Raw genomic sequence first — 20,950 nt, 5'->3', positions numbered from 1 at the left:
AGAGGTAAACAGATTGCACAGAAATTCCGAATCCGTTCATCTGCCAGACGATCTGTAAGATGTCAACATTAGAGCAGCTCCCTGCACCTAATTCCTGTTTCAGATTCCTAGAGGAGAATCAGAAAAGTCGTACTTTGTGACTCTGATTGTCAGCCCTACTTCCATTCTCTTTGTCATTCATTTTATCCCACCTGTTGTGCCATTCTGCTTCCTTTTGGTTTGTTGTGACTATTTTATTCAGCATTTTCCCTTCCTCTGTTCAGCACATACCAAACTGGTGAGAGCCACAGAGAAGTAAAATTAAATTCTCTCTGAGAAGAAGAGATGAGAGAAAGGTTTGCTTTTATCATTAAAAGGTACCTGCTTCTGTATGTTTCTTTTCAGAGATACCCTTTCTAGAATAGAAAATACCCAATGACTATTTAGATATCAGTACCTTGAACTAAGATATGGTGGCTTTAGTAAACGTCAGGGGGAACGCTTAGATTCCTGTTCCCTTTGCTAAATTATTGGTTTTTATACATACCACTCCTGTTTTAAAAGTAAAAACAAAGAAATACATACTGGCAGACTTTTACTTTGACGTAGGCTCCAACTGAGTAATGTCCCCATTGTCCTTTTATTAGACTGTCTAGCTTCCTTGACCTCACAGTAGCTGTGAATCCAAAATGCAGAAATTTTTTTAGCCCAGTGGGAAATTATCCTAGAATCTTATTATTTTAAGTGGAGGGAGGAAAAATACCCCTTTTCAGAAACTTAAATACATTTTACTTAAGCTTGTAAATGCATTCAATTTTTTTTAATGTTTTTAAATTTATTTTTGAGAGAGAGAGCTAGAACGTGAGCGGGGGAGGGGCAGAGAGACAGAGAGACCCAGAATCTGAAGCAGGCTCCAGGCTCTGAGCTGTTAGCACAGAGCCTGATGTGGGGCTCAAACTCACAAGCAGTGAAATCATAACCTGAGCCAAATGTGGACGTTTAACCAACTGAGCCACCCAGGCACCCCGCAATTTCAACTTGTAAATATTAATTCTGTAAAGACATTCATGTTTTCCTTTACCAGAATATTTTTAGCCTAGGAGAGAGAAACCAACAACAAAAATCCTAGATTTTGGAAAATGATGAATTGCGTTGCCTTAGACCCTTCGAGCCCCACTGCCCTGTGTCTGAGTGAAATGAAGTGTTCTTCTGTTTGTGCCAGAATGTGTGTCTGCATAGCCAGGAAGAGAGCAGATACATATCCCACCCACTCACAATGTGAGCTGCTCCTCTCCCTTACGGTCTAGAGTTTGGGAGCAGACTGTGTCAAAGCCAACAGGAAGGGCAGTTTCTTCGTAAAAGCAGAGTGGTGTCTTGGGTCACAGCAGCAAAGGGCAAGACAAGACATAGGAACTAGAACTGGCAGCCGAGGCCTACCCAGCCCAGTGTATCTTCCTGGTCCCAGAATTCCTCTGAGGCTAAAGCCAACCAGGAAGGGAGATTTCAGTCTGTCGTGAGCTCTGCGGTGTCTGTGAACACCTGAAGGTAATCTAATGGATGCTGAAGATAACGTGAACTTTCTGTGATTAGTAATCCAGTGTTAGATTTTCACCGTCTTGAAATAGCTTCGTTGTCACGCCAAATAAATGTGTCTTAAAATGTAGGAGAGTCTTTTTGATCTTTCTCCCGTATCGGATTCTGTTTAAAATTCCATCAGAAGAGGATATGCCACTCCCACACCCACAAAAGGAGTTTTGACTCCAAAAAACTAGAAAACGAGAGCAGTCGTGGAGAATTCAGTGACAGTCCTGACCCACAATCGAAAGACGCTCCCCGTCGCCCTCAGGAAGTGGCTCTGTGACGAGTGTAGTTCGGTGACGGTGGTGGCTCCCAGGACGGCCTCCCCCACAAGGAGAAACGGGAGGGGATCCAAAGCCGCCATGGTTGGCTGTTGTGTTGGGTAGCATCGAGCGTCCCTGAAGTGTTGGCTGGGGCGCACGCACCGGTGAACAGCTGACTGGCCACCGTTAGTTTCCGTCTGCCTGTTCTAGTCTGTTTACTGAGGCAGGGACCACACCTGTGTTTTCCAGTTCCATCGTCCGTAGTCCCGTGTGGCTACCGTGGACTTGAACGTGGCTGGTCCCGCGTAAGTTGTGCTTATAAAACACACGCCGGACTCTAAAGACTCAGTGCACATAAAATGAAAAATAACATGCATGTTCGGTTAAGCAAAACACATTAAGATTAATTTTGCTTGCTTCTTTTACTTTTTTAATGTGGCTTCTAGAAAATGTAAAATTACCTGTGTCTCACAGTGTATTTCTTTGGATGGCACTGGACTGGAATAATCGATTTTAGATGTCTACTGCCACCATAAAATTGTGACGTAAATTTCAGTTATTTAGGAGAATCTCTTACCAAAACGCATGGCTTCCTTGACAGTGAGGGCCAAATGGGGCATGATTGAACTTGAGCACTGGTGGAATCGTTCTCCCTTTAAACATTTCGTTTCAGAGCCAGATTTAAAATGTTGGTATTAGGAAAATAAGTGTTTCTCTCCACTAGCCCTCATTTTAACTTAAATGGGAAAATATTTACAAAGTACTTTGTATCACGCTGTTCTGTTGTTTCGAAGAGAATCAAAAATGTAATACAGGGATAGAAGCGTTTCTAGACTGGCAGTAGCTGCACATTCGAAATCGTTTCTAAAAAACCATTTATTTCCCAGTCCTGGCACCCCCACAGTTTTTTGTTTGAACTGTGGATTTTCTACATAGGCTTTGGAATTGATTTTATGCTGCTCTCTGATACTGTCTTTTTTACCTCGCCTTCTAGGAAAACAGAAGTTAGCGCCTCATACAGCACTTACCAGGATAAATCCGCTTCGCCAGCAGAGTCCACACAGTAAACGGTTTCCACACAGTGCATCTCCTGATTCTTTTAGAATGTTGACATCGATGGTAAATTCATACAGCCTCTATGGAAAACATATACGCCTTCCTCGAAAAACTAAAAACCAAACCAACGAATGATTCAGCAGTTCCACTTGCTGGTATATATCCAAAGGAAACAAACAAACAAACAAAAACACTGCAGCTCTCTGTTCTCTGCAGCATTATTTACAACGGCCACCACACGGATGCCAACCTAAGTGCCCCCGGACAGATGAATCGTTAAAAGAAAACATGGCATCCAAATACGGTGGCAGACTGTCCAGCCATGAAAAAGGAAGGAAATCTTGCTGTTGGCCACAAAATGCATGGACCTTCAGGCGTTTTGCTAAGTGAAATAAGGTCGAACAAAGACAAAATACTGTATGATCTCATTTGTAGAATCTAAAAGGAAAAAAAAAAAAAAACCCACAAAACAAAAACCCTAGAAACAGATTGGGGGTTGCTGGGGGGTGGGGGGCAGATTCGGCTGAAGGTGGTCAAAAGGGACACACTTCCAGTTCTAAGACTAACAAGTGCTGGGATGTAATTATCGTTCAGTCTGCTGTCAGTAGTATATTGTATTTTTGGAGAGTTGCTGAGCAGAAGACAAACGCTTTTATAATTGAAGTAATGGATGTGAACTAAGTTCATTGTGGTAATCATTTCATAGTATATACATTCTCAAATTATGCTCCTACACCTTATACACAATGTTACGTGTCAGTTAATAAAACCAGAAAGGGGGAAAGAAAGGATGTATAAAAACTATTCCCTAGGGTTTTTTCCCCCACTTCCGTGAATGCAACTGTTAATTAAGCCATCGTGCTAGCGTTTTAATGTGCTTTGAATGTACTCACCATCTTTCGATGCTTCTTTGAACCGTATATGCATTTGGGTATCAACATCTGGCCTGTTTCTCCTTAAAATAACACGTGCATTTATAGGGCAACTCAATACAATATCCCCGGTATTTAGGTGCGGAAATTATTTTTTAAAATGAAATTTCCAACTTTAGACAACTATAGTGCAAAATAAATTACATTTCCTTTGTAAAGAAAGTGACAAATCTTTTTTGTAAAAAGATTAATGAGAAGTCTTAAGATTCATTCTCTCCACAACTCTAAGACATGTTTTACATATTGTTCAGTGTAAAAAGTCTTTCAAATATGTGTATGCTACTCTCACGCTTCACATTAAAAAGAGGAACACTGAAAATTGGGATTTTGAACAAGTTTGACTTCCTTAACTGAGAATATTATCAGAAAACAAAGTAAATAGGGTTGAATTCTATATGTTTTTTTAACTATTTGTAATTTCTTGGTGACTTCCAGAAGCTAGAAAGTTTATGGCCTTTGTTCTTCACTTTTTCAAACGTCAGTAAACAGTCAGAGAAGTCAGTTAGGAATTCAGAATCCGTTGGAAACTCCTGTACAACTTTAGAGAGTTCTCACACTCATAAAAGGAATGGCAGCTGGGGGTACAGAGTGAACCTGTGGCCTATAATTTTCTCTAAGACGATTCTGCTCTTTAATAAAATTAGATTCCACTCTAAATTCCAGCAACGGGTGATTTTCTCCCTGTACTGGAATAAGACGATGCCTTTAAACAACGTCATGTAAAAGTAGTGACTTTGGCAGGAATATCTCCATCCGATAACCTCAGGTTGTATCAGAATCTTAGTTCTTATGTGCATCTCACCTTAACTGCTAAAAACAGTAAAAATTCAGCCACATTATTTCAAGAAAGGAAACTGTGTCCGCTATTGGCCGAACAAAGGGACAGAGAAAGCAAACGGCTGCAGTGGCCCCTGGGGCTCAGGTGGCACTGCCCGTGACCTGAGTCCTTACACCAGGCAGAGTCTGAAATAAGCCACTGGGCAGAGAGGAGGGACGGCCACTCACATTCAGAGTATGGTTTTACAAATTTTGTTTTGCACTTTCATAGTTAGTAGCATAAGTTAGGCCAAAGAAACGCTGCCTTGAGAAGGACATGATTGGGAATCATGTTTTACAAGTATTGGTTTACGGATAAAGCATGTTTATGATGCACTGTAAGTGTCCCCTCCCTGAGGGATCGGTGAGGTACTTCGGGAAGATCCGCTTGAGCAGAAAGAAACAGGAATTTTGAATTAAGTACAGAGATGAAGTTTTACTATACCCATTTTCACATACTTTTCAGGGATGTAGCACTTGCTCAGGAACAAGAGATGGCTGTACTGTTGATTTTTAACAAGCCCAGTTGACTCTTTTGCAACCAAAGATTGTTATGCTATTTTCCAAAAAAATTGTTATGTTATTGTTACGTTGTTTTTCCAAAACAGACTTTTATACTAGTTTCTGCTTCAAATTTATTTTTTTTTATTTTGTATATTTATACAAAATTGCTCTCGATATGTAAATCTAAATTTTGTTTTTCAAATAATGGCAATTATATATGCCATTATATACATTTATATATATGGGATAAAATGAAAAGTTTCTCTAATGACGTGGAAAGCAGCATATGTGAAAGGTTGCTAAAACCGGAAGAATGTATTTGCAGTGAGATGAGAAGTCCCATGTGGGGGGGGGGGGGGTCTTTATTGTTCATATTTTGAAAATGGGATCTTCAAGTGTTGTGAAAAATAAAATCCAAGATTGGGAGAATTTTCATTTGTGACGATGCGTTCATTTCCAGTGTGTTTTAGCTCAGAGCAGAGCATGCTTGTACTTGGCCCGACTTCTATACATGTTCCACTGCAGCCCCTCACATTGCAGAGCCTTGAATGTGTCCAGGCTCCTCGCCCAGCCCGTCCTGGGCCTCTCCTGCTCAGAGGTGTTCAGTCACAGGTGCACAGCGTCAATTGCAAGGTTTCTCGAAGGCACCCTGAAGCTTTCTACAACTAAATCCCAACGTGCCTTGCGAAGACTTCTGCTCCACTTCTTCAAAGAACCTATTGTCCGTCGAGCGGACCGTCTGCCCCACGTGCTGGGCTGTGTTCCTGGTTCACTGTCGCCTGTAGCAGTCCTGGCCGGGTCCTGGACATCTTCCCCAAGGCTCAGCTCCTACTGCCCGTTCCGTGAAGCTTCTCCCGACTCGCCCAGCTCTTAGAGCCTTTGTGATGTTACCGAACCTTGAGTTAACGGGGTGTCTATATGCGTGTATCTGGTGGCAGACATACCTTCCACATCACATCAGTGCGTGGGTATGATTAAGTGCTTACAAACCCAAGCCCCAATGATGAAAGTAGAAAGTTTGACTTGTGTAATAACAGGGTTTGCTTTTGTTTGCACAAAAAATTTTCTTGGTCTTTTTTGCAGATTCGAATTAAATCAGATTGCTAAATGTCTGAGATCAGGCCTCAGTGTTCTGAACCATGTTGCACATGGAATCACAGGGCATTTTACCCATGCCTGGGTCCCACCCCTCTTGGATTTCTTATGTAACTGATCTGGGATGTGGCCTGCCTGGGCATAGAGATTTTCCCAGCTTCCAAGTGATTCTAATATGCAGCTAAGGCTGAGAACTTCTGCATTAGTGACTTACAAGTTTATAATGACACAAGCTTATATTTACAAAAGAAAATCGAGGTTTTATTCATTCAGCGTACTTAATAAACCCGAAAACGTCTAAGACTTAAAATCATGGTCTTGTTGCATGGCTAACAAAGCTCTGGTTTAAGAAAAAACAAAAGCTGTCTTTACAATATCAACATTTGATGTAAATTAGGTTCTCTATAAAATTTTTTTTTTAACCTTTATTTATTTTTGAGACAGAGAGAGACAGAGCATGAACGGGGGAGGGTCAGAGAGAGGGAGACACAGAATCCGAAACAGGCTCCAGGCTCTGAGCTGTCAGCACAGAGCCCAACGCGGGGCTCGGACTCACGGACTGCGAGATCATGACCTGAGCCGAAGTCCATGACCTCAGCCGAAGTCGGACGCTTAACCGACTGAGCCACCCAGGCGCCCCAATTAGGTTCTCTATAAATGAAATTAAATTTTATTGGGCTTTAATTTGAAACCACACCCTATTTTTTAAATTATCATAAAATATACAGGGAGAAGTAACAAAAAGTCTTTTGTAGGAATGCTTAGGAGGGTAGGGCAGAATTGCACTGTTAAGGAATATGCTTGGTTTAAGGAGAACAGGCAACTTCAGTATTCTAAAATTTAGTGATGCCTGCCAACTAGCTGCAACCAAGAATGAGCTTCCTTGCGTATTCTAAATATTTGCATATTTCCACTAAAGAGCAGGATTTAACATAGTCTACTGACTTCCAGAAATGATGCAAAAATCAAGTGCCTGTGCACCATTTTTTAATTTTTTTTTTTTTTTCCTAAGTGATGTTGCTTTCATCATTTCCAGGTTCATTTTAGAAAAGGTTGCACTAAACTGAAGCGGTCAGCCTTTGCATGACGGGGCACTGCTGCCCTCCTGTGGCCTTCCCGGGCATTGACAGTCCCAAAGTCCTTCCAACTTTGTCATCGTTCAGAGGCTCCGACCATTGCGGTGATTCCCAGAAGCCGTTTTTAATTTCATGTTGTATCCAGTATTAACTAGGTCTTTTCTGCTTTCCTTCTGTGAAATTACCGTTCTAAAAGGGCTTAACTCTGCCCCTTGTTGCTTAAATATGGGAGAAACCCAGTACTGGGGTCTGTGGCCAATAACATCTTCCTTCCCTCTCAGTTCCGTACCTGAAGGTAAACAAGCCGCCACAAGTATAGATCGCCTGGAGGAAGTTCCCCGCTCTGATTCCTGACTTGCTACCCCAAGAACGCTTGCAGCTGGGTAGTAAAACTGATGTTCACATAAGCTACTTACGTTGACGTCATTTATCTCCCTTACGCAGCTTTTAAAAACTTGAACCATTTTCTGTGGCCGTGGCAGGCCTTGTGCCGATCTATGGAAATCAAGCAAGAGCTCTGCCATCCTGGTGCTTAGGGCCGGTGGCTTCAGTGAGAATCCGGAAACCACCATTGTTTAGATGACACTTAGTTACGGTGTTTGGGAAAATGGTCAACTGGTCACCCAGCACCACCTGAAAAGGCTCCCAGGAAAACACCCCTTCCATTTGTAATCGACGTTCGTTATTGGAGAATTCCTGGTGTAGGACCCCGTGGGACTGCGCTTCAATCTCGTGTGTAGTAAGTCTTTTTGAAATGCAGATTCTGATTCCCTAGGTCCCAGGTTGGGGCCAGGGTTCAGCATTTCCATGAGTTCTACCTACTGCCATTTGTGGTAGGCTAATGGCCTCCAGAGATTTCAGAGTCCTAACACCCGACACCTGTGAGTGTCACCTCTCTGGCAGAGGGTCTTTGCAGATGGGATCTTGGGTGGGGCCCTGAATGTAATCACAAGGTTCCCTAGAAGGGAAGGCAGGGGGGACCTGACTGCAGCACAAGGAGGCGTGACCCGGAAGCAGAATGTTCTGCTGTTGGCCGTCAGGATGGAGGCAGGGGCCGCAAGCCAAAGGACGCAGCTCTAGAAGTGGGGAAAGGCAAGTAAACGGTTTTTTCTAGGACCTCTGGAGGGAGACCGGCCCTGCCAATGCTTTCATTTCAGCCTAGTGAAATGATATCACACTTTTGACTTCCAGAACTAAAATAAGTGATGTGTTTTTTTTTTTGTTGTTTGTTTTTGTTGTAGAGAATGTACGTAAACGGGGTAGAGGAACGGCGGGGAGAGAGAGAATCTTAAGCAGCCTTCACCCATAATGAGCGTGGACTCTGGGGCTTGATTCCGGGACCCCGGGGTCACAAGCCAAAATCAAGAGTCAAATGCTTAACCAACTGAGCCACCCAGCTCCTGTGTGGTAAGACAATCACTGTGTGAATGTGTCCCACGAAAATCCTGTTAAAGTCCTGACCCCCAATGTGATAGTATTAGGAGGTGGGGCCTTTGGGAAGGGATTAGGTCATGAATGGGTTTAGTGCCCTAATAAGAAGAGGTCCAAGAGAGTTCCCTCAGGCCCTCTGCCCTGGGAACGCACAGCCAGAAGGCACAGTCTTTGAACCAGAAAGCGGACTCTCACTCGACACTGAATCTGCCAGCGCCTTGATCTTGGACTTCCCAGCATCCAAAACAGAAATATCTGTTGTTTATAAACTGCCCAGTCTAGTATTTTCTGACAGCAGCCCGAGGGGACTAAGACCAACACCAAGTTGTGGAATTTGTTACAGAACATGAATACACCCTTGCTAGGGGTCCTCCCACCGCAATTGGAGTAGAAAGCCTCTTAGAACAAGACCACAGAGGAGCGGCTCTCACCCGTTGCTGCCAATCAGAATCATCTGGAAAAACCTTAGAACAAAAATGTAAGCCCCTAAAACAGTATAACCAGAACCCGTACAGGTGGGCCCGAAGTATCACTAATTCAAAGGCTACTTGGGTGAATCTAACTATAGAACACTACTGGGTTAGTATAAACCAAAAGTATGACTTGTGTTCAAGGAATGTTCTTAGCCTTACCCCAAATATGGACACCCTAGTCTGCTAGGTAGCCCCTAAAACATCCACCAGCTTCTCGTTGCAGGCCAGGCCAACATCTTCCATGAATTACCAGTTTCAAGACTTAAAACATTCTGTTTTACCTCATTTGGTCAGGTTGGATTTGTGTCATATTAATTCACCTGCACTCATTTTCACAGACGGGAATTAGTCGCCAGTTTCCAACTTGCATGAGGCTTAGATCCAATCCTCCCTCTACACTCACACACCTACAGCTAAAGATGTGGTAAAACTGAGGTGATGGGGGCCCATGCCTGACACGGCATTTCCTATCTAGATCGATAGCGTGGCCTTAAAAACAGATTCAAGATGTCTCCAGGAGAGGGACGCCTGGGTGCTTCAGTCGGCCGAGCATCTGACTTTGGCTCAGGTCATGATCTCACGGTTCGTGGTTCGAGCCCCACAGTGGGCTCTGTGCTGTCAGCATGGAGCCCGCTCTGGACTGTCTGTCCGCCCCCTGCCCCCCCGCACCTTCCCTGCTCACTCTCTCTCAAAAATAAACAAAACAAAAAGTCTCCAGAAGAAACATTCTGCTCACTAATTTGTTTTGAAAACCCAACCTGGAATGGCAATTTTAAGTAAAGGGCTGTCAGCATCTAGACGAATAAAGTAAAATAATCCTGTGTGAGAGGCACCACAGCTATGCGTGCACTTTGCTTCTCGTGACCTAGCACTCGGTGGGAGCACGAGGGACCCCCTTTTCGGAAAAGACGTCTCAAGTCACTGTTTCTGTGCTTTGATACTAAACCCGGTCTTCTGGCACTTCCAGCATTTGGGTGGCCGGAATCAGCATAACCCGAGGGCAGAATCCTTGGTGCAACTCTGAGGCTGGAGCTTGGGACTCGGGAGGGGAATCAAAAGTCGGCTGAACACGCTGCAACTGGGCCAAAGCTGTTAGACGCACAGGTCCTACTGTACCTAGCGCGGCCAGGGAGGGAATAAAACCATCCCCAGGATGTGATTTTATCCGTGAGAACACGGATTCTTCAATCAACAGCCCGAAATAGCATTGCAGCTGCAGGGAGGGGGCGCGTCACCCTCCCTGGGCAGTCTTCCCAGCAGATGCTTCACCACCACCCCCCCACCCCCACCCGCCAGGCAGGGCAGCCATCTGGGGGACGTGAACTTAGAAAAGCTTCCCAGGTGCTAGAGCTGCGACCACTTACCGAGAGCCACTGGCATGAAGTACCATAGGTAGCTAGTAGCTGGCCGCGTGTGTCTTGTGCAGAATGCTCACTCAAGGGGCCACAGCCCTCCTACCTGAAGATTCCCCAGGCTTAATCCCCCATGAAGTAAAATCTGGCTAACTGCTGAATACCTTCACAGAACTGGCTCACCCTGTCTTCAGCGGTGATAGAAATGAAGAACGAAAAGTAGATCTCCTGCATTTTTTTCTTTTAAGTTTATTTTGAGAGAGAGGGAGAGGGAGAGGGAGAGGGAGAGGGAGAGGGAGAGGGAGAGGGAGAGGGTCAGGGGAGAAGCTCAAGCAGGCTCTGCACTGTCAGCACACAGTCTGACTTGGGGCTCGAACTCCCAAATCGTGAGATCATGACCTGACCTGAAATCAACAATCGGATGGTTAACCAACGGAGCCACCCAGGAACCCCCTCCTGCGTCTTTTATAAAGCAACGGAAACCATCAGGCTGCTCCCCTTCACCAGCCATGTGGCAGTATGTTCGGTTGTGCAAAAGCTTCCGGAAGGAACACCGACCGCAGAGGGGCCAGGGGCTGCATGCAGCCCCTTCGGAACCAGCCTCAGTGTCCCCTTCAAAAAGGAGCATCCCTCAGCCCAGGCTTGAACATTTCTCTTTTCCGTGATCTTTTCTCTCATTTTATTTCTTGGCTCACAGGACCTCATTCTTATCTTAACGGGCTTCGTTTTTAACGTGTGTCTGCCATAACCTCCTCCAGTTCTTTAGGAAGTAGGTAAGTCTGCATAGCAAGTTAACATTTGCAGGACCCCACTTCTCATGGCATTACGAACAGAAAATGATCAGATGAAAAACAAAGGCATGATTGACTGAAGAGAGTAAAATATTTATTCAGGTCAAGATGCATGAATAGACTCTTAACAGAAAAAGAATTCAACAGCAGCCATTTACAGAATACACAGCATTGCCACATTTTAGCAAACTGCGACTGAGGACATCAGATAGGTTACAGCGATTTGTTTTTAAAACCGCATTCAATTCTCTCTTACCTCTGCAATAATGTATCATTAATGCAGTGAAAGAAGTTAGTGAAAAAAGCGTGATCGTCCTTCCCCACCTTCTGCCCATCCGTCTTCCGGGAGACCACGTCTTCCAGGAGAACAGAGGCTGTTGCTCACCAGACTTGGCGTGAGGTTTCGAGGCTGCTGCTTTTCCCCCTACATCATAACCGATTTCAAATGGTGCTAGACAAAAACAGACTCTGAACACCAGGAGAAATCGGTCAGCCTGTGTAAGAGATGGGTCCAGTGGTGCTCCCGGGGGTCCGGCACTTGACCGTGCAGGTGGCAAGTCTGATTCCAGCCGCACTGCAAGTGCAGCTGGGTGTTCCGGGGTCTCTAGCAGCGGGTGCAACGCCGATGGGGATGGAACCGTCCTCCAGGCACACAGCCTCGCCCCTCCCCCGCTACAATCGAGTACCGGAGGAGCCGGCATCGCCTGGTCCCCGCGGTCAGAGGCCCTACGGACAGGGGCACCCGGTGGTGCTCCCAGGTGCTACAACCAGGCATCACCTCGGCCCCTGCTCCAGCTTGGAGTTTCTTTGAAACACAAACCCCCCCCCCCCCCGCCCCCGCACGGCCGCCCCTCCACAACCCGCAACGGACATACGCTGCGGTGCACTTTTCCTTTTCAAGTTCTTCCTCTCTTGGACCGGCTCAGGCGGCAGAAGGAGGGGGTCCGTCCCACCAGCGAGAGCTCCTCTGCAGGTGGCCCTTTGCTGCGCCGCAATTCTTACTCCTAAAACACTGATTTCAAATGGTGCTAGATACAAAGATGGAAAAATCTAAGCCACCATGTGAAACCAGCTTCCAGAAGAAGAGGATCTCACTGAAGAAAGAAGGAAGACACAACCGGAAGACCCAGGTGCTGCCCTGTCTTCTTGCAGTTCCACTTGGGACGGGACATCGCGGTCCGTGAGAGAGGCACAGAGCGGACCTAGCCAGGGATGCTCAAGGAATGTGAAAGTCGCGGCTGACGCGTCACACAGACGGGAGCAATACAAAACTCATGAAGTCTAGTCGATCCCGGACAACCAGTCCTAACAGTTTATTACACATGTGATGAAGGGAAGTATCCCAGAGCTATTATGAAAATGCGTTAACGTTTTCATTAGCATCGCCCCCTGCTCTCGAAAACATTTCACAGCACGCAGTGTCTTCTGATACTATGTCACATCATCAGGAAACAAGCATCCTATCTGCCCAGGAGGTTCGAGCCAGGTGAGTTTCACCTGCTCGGGGGCAACTCCTGATGCGCCCTATTCAGGAAGAGCCTGGGGTCCACCTTCCCAGCCTCAAGTAAGGGTCAGAACACTAGCAATCTTTGTTTAACCTCTGCTGTGACACACGCACACAAATGTCGTGTCCTGAAGTGGTGTTAAGTACATAATCCTCTAACACAAGGACCGAGTTTTGTGTTGTTTTCAAAAATGTGTCTGAAAATAAGATTGGCATCCTGTGTTCAAATGAGATTTCCCATCTCCTAAATGTGTCGGGTTTTTTGTTTGTTTGTTTGTTTGCTTTTGTTTTGGTCATCGGAAGCTGAGAAAACAGGTCTGTATCTCCTGGGATGCCACAACCAAGGAAAGAGGAGAGAGAGTAGAATCTGGATCTTTCGGGCTGTCCACCAGCTCTGAAGGCTTCCAGATTCAGGCCTGTATTTATTGTGGCTCCCGGAAATAACAGCATGTGCCGCTGCAGGCAGGAGAAGGAAATAAAATTTGAACACTGAGGTGTGCTTTGCAATTGGGTCGGTCTTGTGAAGCAAGTAGTATTCCCGCGCCTGCAGGACAAACTGCTCCTTCACGTAGTTCGGGGACTCGCCACGGTCACGTGACTACTACGTGGTAGAGAGCCCCCAAGTCTAACTCCAGGGTCTGTGTTCCTGCCCCTCTGTCCACTGCACCTGCTCCACGGCTGGCCTATCATCTCATTCTGTTCTTGAACTCAATTGTGAGCAAGGGTGGGGCGGGGGGAGTCCTAGGCAAGGTTTCTGCGTGGCCGTGGATGTGACTGACTGCACAACACGTTTAACCTGGTGGAGATGGGAGCCCAGCTGGTCCTGTGAGGGGCCCGGTGCCTCGCCCACTGGCTCGCCCACTCCTCCTGCCCCTCGGGAGCCTCTGTGCTCTCCTAGGGCGTAGCTGCTCTCCTAGCTCCTAGGGCACAACCAGCAATGGCTGTGTTGGACTCTGGATTCTGACCCCAGCACTGGGCTCCGAGCCCAGGGGCTCTGCGAGGCCCCAGCCACTGAGGGAGGAGCTGGGCAGCGGCTCTGACACAGGGCACCTGCAGTCAACAGCTGGGCCCCGCGACACAGGTTAACTTCCCGGGTTTTAAGGTCAGGAAGTAAGTGGTAGATGAGAGTCATTTCTGTGGGGTCCTATAAAACGAGGGGGTTGGAGATCTACCTTTGCTACTTCTCGGCTTTTTTGCTTTTTACTCCGGCGGAACTCTTCCTCCTTAGTAACCCCCGACTGCCTGTATCCACAAAACCTTTCCCAAGGTATTGTCACACAGGCGTCTTTCAGTGATCCAGACAGCCTCCTTCCTCCCCTAGCAGGTCTCTGCGTACACCATTCCCTCTTTCTGGAACATTCTCTGTCGTCCACTCTCCCAGGGCTACCACCCCATCAACCCTCTCCCAGGTGACGCAGGTCGCCTGAAACTTTCCCCAGGTGAGCCAGGTGTTGGGTTACGCCCTCTCACAGCACCTAGTTCTTGTCCTTCAGGACGCACGTACATCACGTGGTCACCAGGGGGATTCATTACAGTCTCTCCCGCTACCCAGGAAGCATCGGCCCTGAGTTCAGAGGGGAAGTGGCAACCATCCCTGAGGGAACTGAGGGCCATGAACCAGGGTCTGGGCCCCCAGACCGAGTTCTACAACACTCAGTTCTCTGGAGGAAGAGAGAAATCATTCACAACACATGAACATAAACACCGTAAGACAAGAAAAGGCAGGGCGTGGGGGGGGGGTGGGGGGGTAAGTAATCCTAGTACCAACACCTTCTGCCCTCCCAACCCCACTGAACAGGAGTCTGCTCGGGTCTCAGCCCTCCCAGGGGAACCAGGCTTTTCTGGCAAAAGTCCATCGAGCAAGGATGCACTTACCTGAAGCTAGCTGGTGTTTCTGTTCCCTTGTTGGACGGGGCCAGGTGGTCTAACGGGGGCTGGAGGCTCCAGCCTGCTAGGGCTTTGCTGTCAAAGGCGGACGGTGTGATCGTCCCAGCCTGGCCCAACAGTCCCACGCACACGGGCCAGTGGGAAGAGTCTGGTGCGCTGTCGGGGAAGGGAAACCGCCCAGCCAGAGGGCTGGGTACGCCACCACGCAGGGAGAAGGTTTGGGAAGCACAGTGCAGCCTCCATCCATTTCTGTGCAGACGTTCTATTTGGAGGGTTTTCCACCCCCTCATGCCTAGACACTCCTCTGCTTGGGCAGCGACCGAGGGTGGAGGAAAGGTCACCACACAGTGAATCAGAACACAGGGGCTTTAATTCCTGCGCGGCCCAGACTTGAGAACGGGGGACCTGCACCTCCCTGGAATGGGCCCCAGTTTTTCCAAAACGAGGGAGGGCTCATGCAGACCAGTCTTCGTGCACTCAAATGCTTGAGGGCTGGGGTGGGAAACAGGACAGAGAGGCAGAGACCTCGTGCAGCAGAAGTCCAGTGACCTGGAGAGGCTGTGTTTTGTCTAAAGGCATGTCTCAATCGGACACGTTAAGCAAACAAACAAACAAAAACAACGAAAACTCTGTAAGTCAAACAAAAACATCTGAGGGTTAAGTATGATTCATGGGCCATCGGTTTAAAGGGCAGTCTGGAGACTGCAAAGAGAGCTTCTGCTGTGTTCTAGAAATGATGCCGTCTGTGCCTTTTAAAGTCCTAAAAATCCTATGCCAGGCATGGTGTCCAAAAAATAACACGGGATGAAAATGGGAAGGAGAGGAACCCCGGTTTATGAGACCTATAAGCAAACCCGCGAACGGACAGACACGCACCCCCAGGAACCGAAGGCCGCCAGCTCGTTCAGTGTGTTCAGCTACCACCATGTGTTCAAATCCAGAATGCTGGGAAGGTTCCTGGGAGGCGTCTTCTGCCTCCCTCCCGACCAGGCTGGGTGCTGAGTCACGGCTACTTACATGACTGACGCAAGCTCCAGCCGGCGCGGGGGAGGGGTGCCGGAAGCAGAGCCCAGATCAGGTCTTCCTGCTACCCGGGATGCTGGTTTCCAGGCTCCTGGCAGCGAAGAAGAGTCATCTTGGTGAGAGAGAGGGGCCTGGGGAAGACCCTTTTGAAAATGAGGAAGGTTCTGCACTCCACACGGTCCTTGCCCATTGTATGCGTGAGCATAGAGGCCCGGCCCAGCTTCCTGTCACTCAGCTCCAGGCCAGACCCAGCGTCCTGGACATTTTGTCTTGAGCTGTCAGGGTGGGGGCCTGTTGCCAACTAGCTGTGGTTAATGAATCAGAGGAAAGGGTGATAAAATGTGTACGGGTATGTGCACGGGGGGCAAGGGAGGAGGGAATGGAGGGTGAGAGAGGCAGGAAACATGGAGCTGGCTCTTTTCCTGGCAGCTTGGCCCCCAAAAGGAGGGCGGGGCATCCAGGGATCCCTACACGTCCCAGACCCGGCATCCCGAAGTGGGAATAACACGCTCTAGACCCATTGAGCCCCTCAAATGCCTGTGGAGGTAACAGGGCAGGAGGTCACAGCCTTCTCACATCACATGGGCCCCACATCAGCAATTCCGGTTTTCCCTGGGGCCGGGGTACCGCGGCCTGAGTTCCCAGGCAGCTGCTTTCCACTCGGTTCGGTTCTCTGTCCCTCCCTCAACACCAGAGAAGACCCGCATCTGGAAATCCTCCAGATTCAGTACAGGCCCAGGCTCGGGATGGCTGGTCGGCTGGCTGGGAGGATGGGATGCCTTGGGGTGCCGTGGGGCGTGGGGGGCAGCAGGGGACAGTGGGGAGCACAGAGAAGGAGGAGCGATGGAATGAAGAGGGGGGGGGGCCCCCACGCTTCCCCAGAGAGAGGCTTCGCTCAGGCAGAGCAGGAGGACGGGCACTGCCCTGAACTGCTTCCCACGAGAGGAAAGCGAGCACGCCTACAGTCCATTACACAAACACAATGCCCACCACACGGTTCACGGGTCCAAACAACCTCGGGCCAAAGGCAGACCACCGCTGCTTCTCACTCTCCCGTCCCAAATCATGTGCTCCACGCAGTGCAGGTGGGCGTGGCAGCGAAACTTCGGTCTCAGGTGAAATCTCACTCAGAAGGCTGGGGGGCGATGCCCCAGCGCCCAGCTTCCCTGCTCCCCAGGCGGAGCTGGGTCACCCCGAGCAGCAGACACGGTACCCCACCAGGCACTCCGCTGCCAGGACCCTGTGCCTGGTTGCTGCGGGGAGCAAGTCTCTGTCCCCTGAGCCCCTCTGGAGGCTCCAGGGCTCCACAGCTCAGCCCGGCTCCCTGTGGAGGGAGAGCAGGCCACCTGTACGAGTCTGACAGCCTCCTGGGAGCATGGCCTCCAGCAGACACCGGGTAGTGGGACAGACCCACTAACCTCTGAGCGGAGGTTCTCCCGGTACCTGGGCACACCCCCAGCGGGGCACGTGGACTGGGGCACACCTCGTACCGTGGCTCCACATCTCTCGCTGGGGGCAGGAAGGGGACGCAGAGGGTACGTCCAGAGTCCAAAGCCAACTTGGAACACCTTCCTTGCCTGCTTCCCCTGCGGCCGGCCGGCCGGTGGCTGTACCTAGGCCAGCCCTGTTCTGTTATCGGGCCTCGGGCCTGGAACAGAGAGTGGTGGGAGGAGGCAGGAGGAGGCAGGACGAGGAGGGAGGGAGGCTGGTGGGGGAGGGGTGGGGGAGGAAGTTTCACAGTCTGGCGCACTCGCATCAGATCAGAGAGAGGGGAACACGTACAACTTCCCCTTTCCAGGCGCTTCTCTGCCCCTGCTTTTGTTTCGGTTCCTTCCCCTCTGGACTGGGGATGGCTGGGCTGGTGGGCTGGGCGGGGGCAGGCGCCCAGGTACCCGGCCAACTGGGCCCTCGCCCGGCTCCGTCCCGGGCCTGGCAGGCTCCCTCGGCCGTTACCCGGCATGCCCTTCTCCTTGTCAGGGAGGCCTCACCCTCTTGTTTTCAAAGTTTTATAACAGTATTGTTTGTTGTCCAGCAGATTAAATTCTTTTGGAGGCTGGAGGGTGGAGGCGGGGGTGTTGAGGGAGAGAGAGAGGAGGGAGAAGAGAGAGGGAGAGAAAATACAAACAACTTCCATTGGGGCCAAAAGATTAAATGAGTTCCTTTTGGAACACAGAGTTCACCTGTCTTGGAGAGAGGCCCGTGGCCAGGAGCGTGTGTCCCCTTCCCGTCTGTCCCCGTCCCTCTCTGTCGCCCTCACCTAAGCAGGGTGACAGGTGTTCTTGGACTTTCAAGGCCACTACTCAGGGTTCAAGCTGAAAAGAAGAAACTGCTAATAATGTTAGGGGTGGGGGATTCATGCCTGAGCAACCCCTTCCCAAAGAGGGGGCATGGCACGGGGTCTGGCTGGTTCCCACAGACACCCTTGATTCCCGTCTCCTCAGGGCTCCACATGCCCCACTCCAGAACAAGGTAGAGAAGAGGATTCTGTGGGCAGTGCAAGGATGGCTCCCCTCTGCAGTGAGCCTCTGGCCTGTTCACATTTTATTTTTATTTTATTTTATTTTTTTTTTTTCAACGTTTTTTATTTATTTTTTTTGGGACAGAGAGAGACAGAGCATGAATGGGGCAGGGGCAGAGAGAGAGGGAGACACAGAATCGGAAACAGGCTCCAGGCTCCGAGCCATCAGCCCAGAGCCTGACGCGGGGCTCGAACTCACGGACCGCGAGATCGTGACCTGGCTGAAGTCGGACGCTTAACCGACTGCGCCACCCAGGCGCCCCCTGTTCACATTTTAAATAAAAGCAATACATTCAATGATGTCGGAGACACTGAAAAGAACAGTACCCCAAGGAAGTCGTAACACGAATGCGTGGACAAGTATTCATGTACACCTAAGGAACGCATGAGAGTGGAAAACAGGAAAGAAAGGAGACAGAAAATCAATATAAAATGAGCATGATCTTACAGACAGGAGGGCCCAGCAAAAAGTCCCCAGCCTGTCAGGCCTTTTGATGCTAAAGCTGCAGGCTTAAACACAAAATGATGTATGATTCTCCACACGAAATCAACCCTCATTTAGGCATTAACTGGTTTATGTCAGACTCTGGCGTTACCAGTAAATAGTATGTCTGTCTGAATACACATGTGTGCCCGTGGGCCTTCCCTGAGATACTCCTTTTCCTTGTCCTACCTTCTTCCCAGCAAACCATGTCTGTCCCTGCCCTTGGCCTTCCCACCAAACTCAGTCACATCTCTAGTGCCTATCAAAGGGCCCTAGGCTGGGGGGGTCAGCAAGGGTGGGGAGTGGCAGTGGTACAAAGACAGGATTAGAGCCGCTCAGGGCTCTCTCCTGGCGGCGATGAGGGACAACATGGCTTTCTCCTTTTTTTATTTGCAAATAATATCAATGCCGTTCGGGTCAGTTCTGGGAATTCTCTCTGCACGAGGGAACAAGGTTAGAGCTCCAGGCCCGATGTTCGTGGGGCCCACCGAGGTTAGGCTTGCCTCCACGGCAGAAAGAAAAGATGTGTAACCTGTTCTGGGTCCCGGTACCCGAAGCTCACGCTGTTCCAGGGAGAGCCTCACGGTCCCACACACTCAGGACCCGAGGGACCTCGACAGGGACATCCAGTCCCTCTTCTGAGATAAAGAAGCTCTGTGTCTCTTTGGGAGCCCTCAGCGAAGAGGCCGCCACAGCCCTCCCTGAAGGCTGGCCTAGATCACCTCCCAGCTACAGGTCCTGTCATCCTCCTCCCCATCCTCCAAGAGAACAGAAAGATCTGGGTGTGGCGTGACGCATCTTCACAAAAAAGTTCCCAAAAGCCTTCACTCCAGCAAAACAATTCTTTTATGGATTCCCCATGAGAGGGCTTCTCTACGAGCCAAGCCTGCATCCGGGGAATACAAACGGACAGACATATGTGTGCTGCCACGCTGTCCGACCCCGATCCTTCAAGAAACGTGCCCGAGGTGAGCCCAAACCACCACGAGTTAAGGGTGCCATCAACCAAGACAAGCTCTCCCTTCATACAGGCTCGCTCTGGGTCTGTCTGAATAAAGGCCACTCAGAGGGCCACGCGGCCCAGAAGACACAGTCCAGGCTGTGCCTCGACCCTCCTCATAAAGAGTGGGCTTACACCCAGGATCCAGGGAATACTGATGCCCAGGCGTTCTCTGATCTACCTTCCCCTCTGTGGGTAAGGCCTACTTTTTCAACTCTATCAGAAAGCAACGTTCAGAGCTGAAGCCACTGGTTCCACCAGCCTACACTATACACTGGCCAATCCTTCCAGCGGGCGCTGTACGTTCATTAGCCAGCAAACAGACAACGTATACACAATGCACACGCTGGGCAGAAAGCTCTGGGCATACCTTATAAATCTGTTGGAAAAAAAATGCCCCACAATGGGGCTTCATTTCTAAGTGAGCCACTTGGGAGAAACAGGGCTACATGCACATGCCTGAAGTGCCTGACAGATGTGTCGGAACGGTCTAAAGCACCGTGTATTCCAGAAGCTTCCAAGCGTAGGGAGTCTCACCAGAGTCACATGGTGAATGGCTGGCTTCCTGGTCAAGGAGGGCAAGCCAGGTTTCATAAGAACTCCTCGTAAGAGAAGTTGAAACAATCCAAGAACAGGAGAACCTGGGCGGAGGCTCCCTTCCCCATTCAATGCGTAGAAAAGAAACCTGCAACCTACAGAGATCAAGTCAGCTACCCAAGATGCACTCCCCATCCCTGCCCTGCCCCCCTGCTCAGCTAAAGAGCACAACTGAAACCCAAGGAAATGACATCTGGAGTCGGAGGGCCTGGGGGCGGAGGGGGGGGGGGGGTGCGGTGACCCAAATTAAGCAGGTACAAGAAACCGGACCTCAGCAGGGCTGTCTGAGGCTGAGCGTGAACACCCACGGGGATCCCACCGCCGACCTTCACAGGGCTGTGTGAGGACCAAGCGAGCCAGCGAATCTGAAAAGAGCTGCGAAAACAACACACGGTGCGCATAAGACGTCGGTCACGGATCAGTTCGGCTCCTGCCTGAATCCTGGCCCAAATCCCTGTTTGCCACCCCACCCTGGTGGGGAAGGGGGCGGGCTCACAGCTACGAGTCCCAGCTTAAGTGTCCAGTAAAGCAGCACACGGATCGTGTCTTGAAGGCATATTGCTAATTTGAAAACCCTGCATTCCATTCGGC

The 20,950-nt window shown here is 49.4% G+C and overlaps 1 protein-coding gene across 1 annotated transcript in view; it reads left to right on the top strand.

The window, feature by feature from the left end:
- The window catches only part of CD46 (CD46 molecule), a 36,045-nt gene extending 32,492 nt beyond the window's left edge, over window positions 1-3,553 (top strand). The window contains exon 12 of the mRNA XM_058701401.1: window positions 2,815-3,553. Coding sequence (XP_058557384.1) covers window positions 2,815-2,887 — 73 coding nt within the window. The 3' untranslated portion in view covers window positions 2,888-3,553. The remainder of the gene's footprint in view (window positions 1-2,814) is intronic.
- The last annotated feature ends 17,397 nt before the right edge of the window (window positions 3,554-20,950 follow it).

This window comes from Neofelis nebulosa, chromosome 15, assembly GCF_028018385.1.
Source record: "Neofelis nebulosa isolate mNeoNeb1 chromosome 15, mNeoNeb1.pri, whole genome shotgun sequence".
Lineage (NCBI taxonomy): Eukaryota > Metazoa > Chordata > Mammalia > Carnivora > Felidae > Neofelis > Neofelis nebulosa.
The sequence above is the reverse complement of the archived record's forward strand: the minus strand, read 5'-3'. Positions and strand labels throughout refer to the sequence as shown.